The sequence below is a fragment of the Otolemur garnettii genome, unplaced genomic scaffold (genome assembly GCF_000181295.1).
Source record: "Otolemur garnettii isolate 467f Iridium unplaced genomic scaffold, OtoGar3 scaffold00201, whole genome shotgun sequence".
Taxonomy (NCBI): domain Eukaryota; kingdom Metazoa; phylum Chordata; class Mammalia; order Primates; family Galagidae; genus Otolemur; species Otolemur garnettii.
In genome coordinates, this window is record NW_003852596.1 from 2,181,086 (window position 1) to 2,182,451 (window position 1,366).

At 41.4% G+C, this 1,366-nt stretch overlaps 1 protein-coding gene across 2 annotated transcripts; it reads right to left on the reverse strand.

The window, feature by feature from the left end:
• Positions 1 to 304: 304 nt before the first annotated feature.
• Positions 305 to 1,366, reverse strand: LOC100963051 (casein kinase I-like). 2 transcript variants are annotated; one of them, XM_023507726.1, is made up of 2 exons: positions 916 to 1,366; positions 305 to 837 (listed from the first exon to the last, which is right to left on the reverse strand). In XM_023507726.1, the coding sequence occupies exons 1-2, from the start codon at positions 1,364 to 1,366 to the stop codon at positions 305 to 307; spliced, it is 984 nt and encodes a 327-aa protein (XP_023363494.1). The 2 variants fall into 2 exon arrangements, with proteins under 2 accessions (XP_023363494.1, XP_023363493.1); XM_023507725.1 differs by having other exon boundaries at positions 305 to 1,366.

The following is a 1,366-nucleotide window of genomic DNA, read 5'->3' on the forward strand; positions in this document are numbered from 1 at the left end:
AGCACAGCATATACACAATTTCTCCATCAATTTGTATCAACCATTTAGTTAACTTTTCCATGAAAAAAATGCAATAGAAAACCAGACACCATTTTTCACTCTCTCAGTTAATACTCACAATTATAGCATCTACAACTCAGGATACAACATCACTAAGGCAGACCAGTTCATACTGAAATTCAGTTCTTTACATCAAGTAAATGAATGTCCACAACCACTGGCTCTCTACTGGCTAGTGTCTATATGAACGAAAATTTCTAGATTTGGGGAGAAACAAATGCTGCTTCTTCTGTTCTTCAATTCCTTAGAAACCTGGGGGGGGTTGGGTATTCTGATCCTGCCCACTGGAAGAGGCTGCCTGCTGTGCTGTTTTTGGCTTTGACGCTGTCCAATCAAATATGTAGTCATGCTGGTAGTTCAGGTTCCTGAAAAGAACGCGGAATAGCTGCCTCAGATACATGTAATCTGGGTTTTCTTCAAAGCGCAGGCTACGACAATACTTTAAGTACAAGGCAAATTCTTCAGGAAACCCCTTACATAAAACGTCAACAGGAGTGGACATCTTCATTTCACTAATCTTTTCATATTGTTGCTTCTTTGTTGTACCCTTTAGTCCTTGCCATGGCAGGCTGGTTCTATTAAAATACATCAAAACATATCCTAATGATTCCATGTCATCTCGGCGACTCTGCTCAATACCAATATGTGCATTGATGCTAGCATATCGAGCAGTGCCAGTGAGGTTTTTATCTTCTCTGTATTGGATGTGTTGTCCTGTCCTGTTGTCTCTGTACCTTTTAGCCAAACCAAAATCAATAAGGTATACCTGGTTTAATGCTGAGAAAGATGGGTCCGGGGGAGGAGTACCAGGGATGCTTCTTTTCCTCTTCCCCATAGTAGATTCTAAACATCTACTACAGTGACGCCTAGGACCCATCAGGAAGTTACCCGGTTTAATGTCTCTATGTATAAAATTCTTAGAATGCACATATTCAAGTCTACTGATCATTTGATCAGCTAGCATAAGTATAGTTTTCATTGTGAATCTTCTTGAACAGAAATTGAAGAGATCTTCAAGGCTGGGTCCCAGAAGATCCATGACTAATATGTTATAGTCTTTGTCCTGACCATACCACCATATGTGGGGGATGCCAATCCCACCTTGAAGAACCTTATAGAGTTTGCTCTCATATAGCAACAGGGGATACTTGGCTTTCAGAGATTCTAGTTTTATTGCCACTTCCTCCCCGTTGGTAATATTGATTGCCTGAAAAACATCCCCAAAGGAGCCAGACCCCATCTTCCGTACCAGTTTATATTTCCCTGCCACAATGAACTCAGTCTTGGGGCCGCTGCTGCTCGCCAT

Excerpts from the sequence above, each read along its gene's own strand:
- LOC100963051 (XM_023507725.1), bottom strand. The coding sequence starts at position 1,366 with ATGGCGAGCAGCAGCGGCCCCAAGACTGAGTTCATTGTGGCAGGGAAA.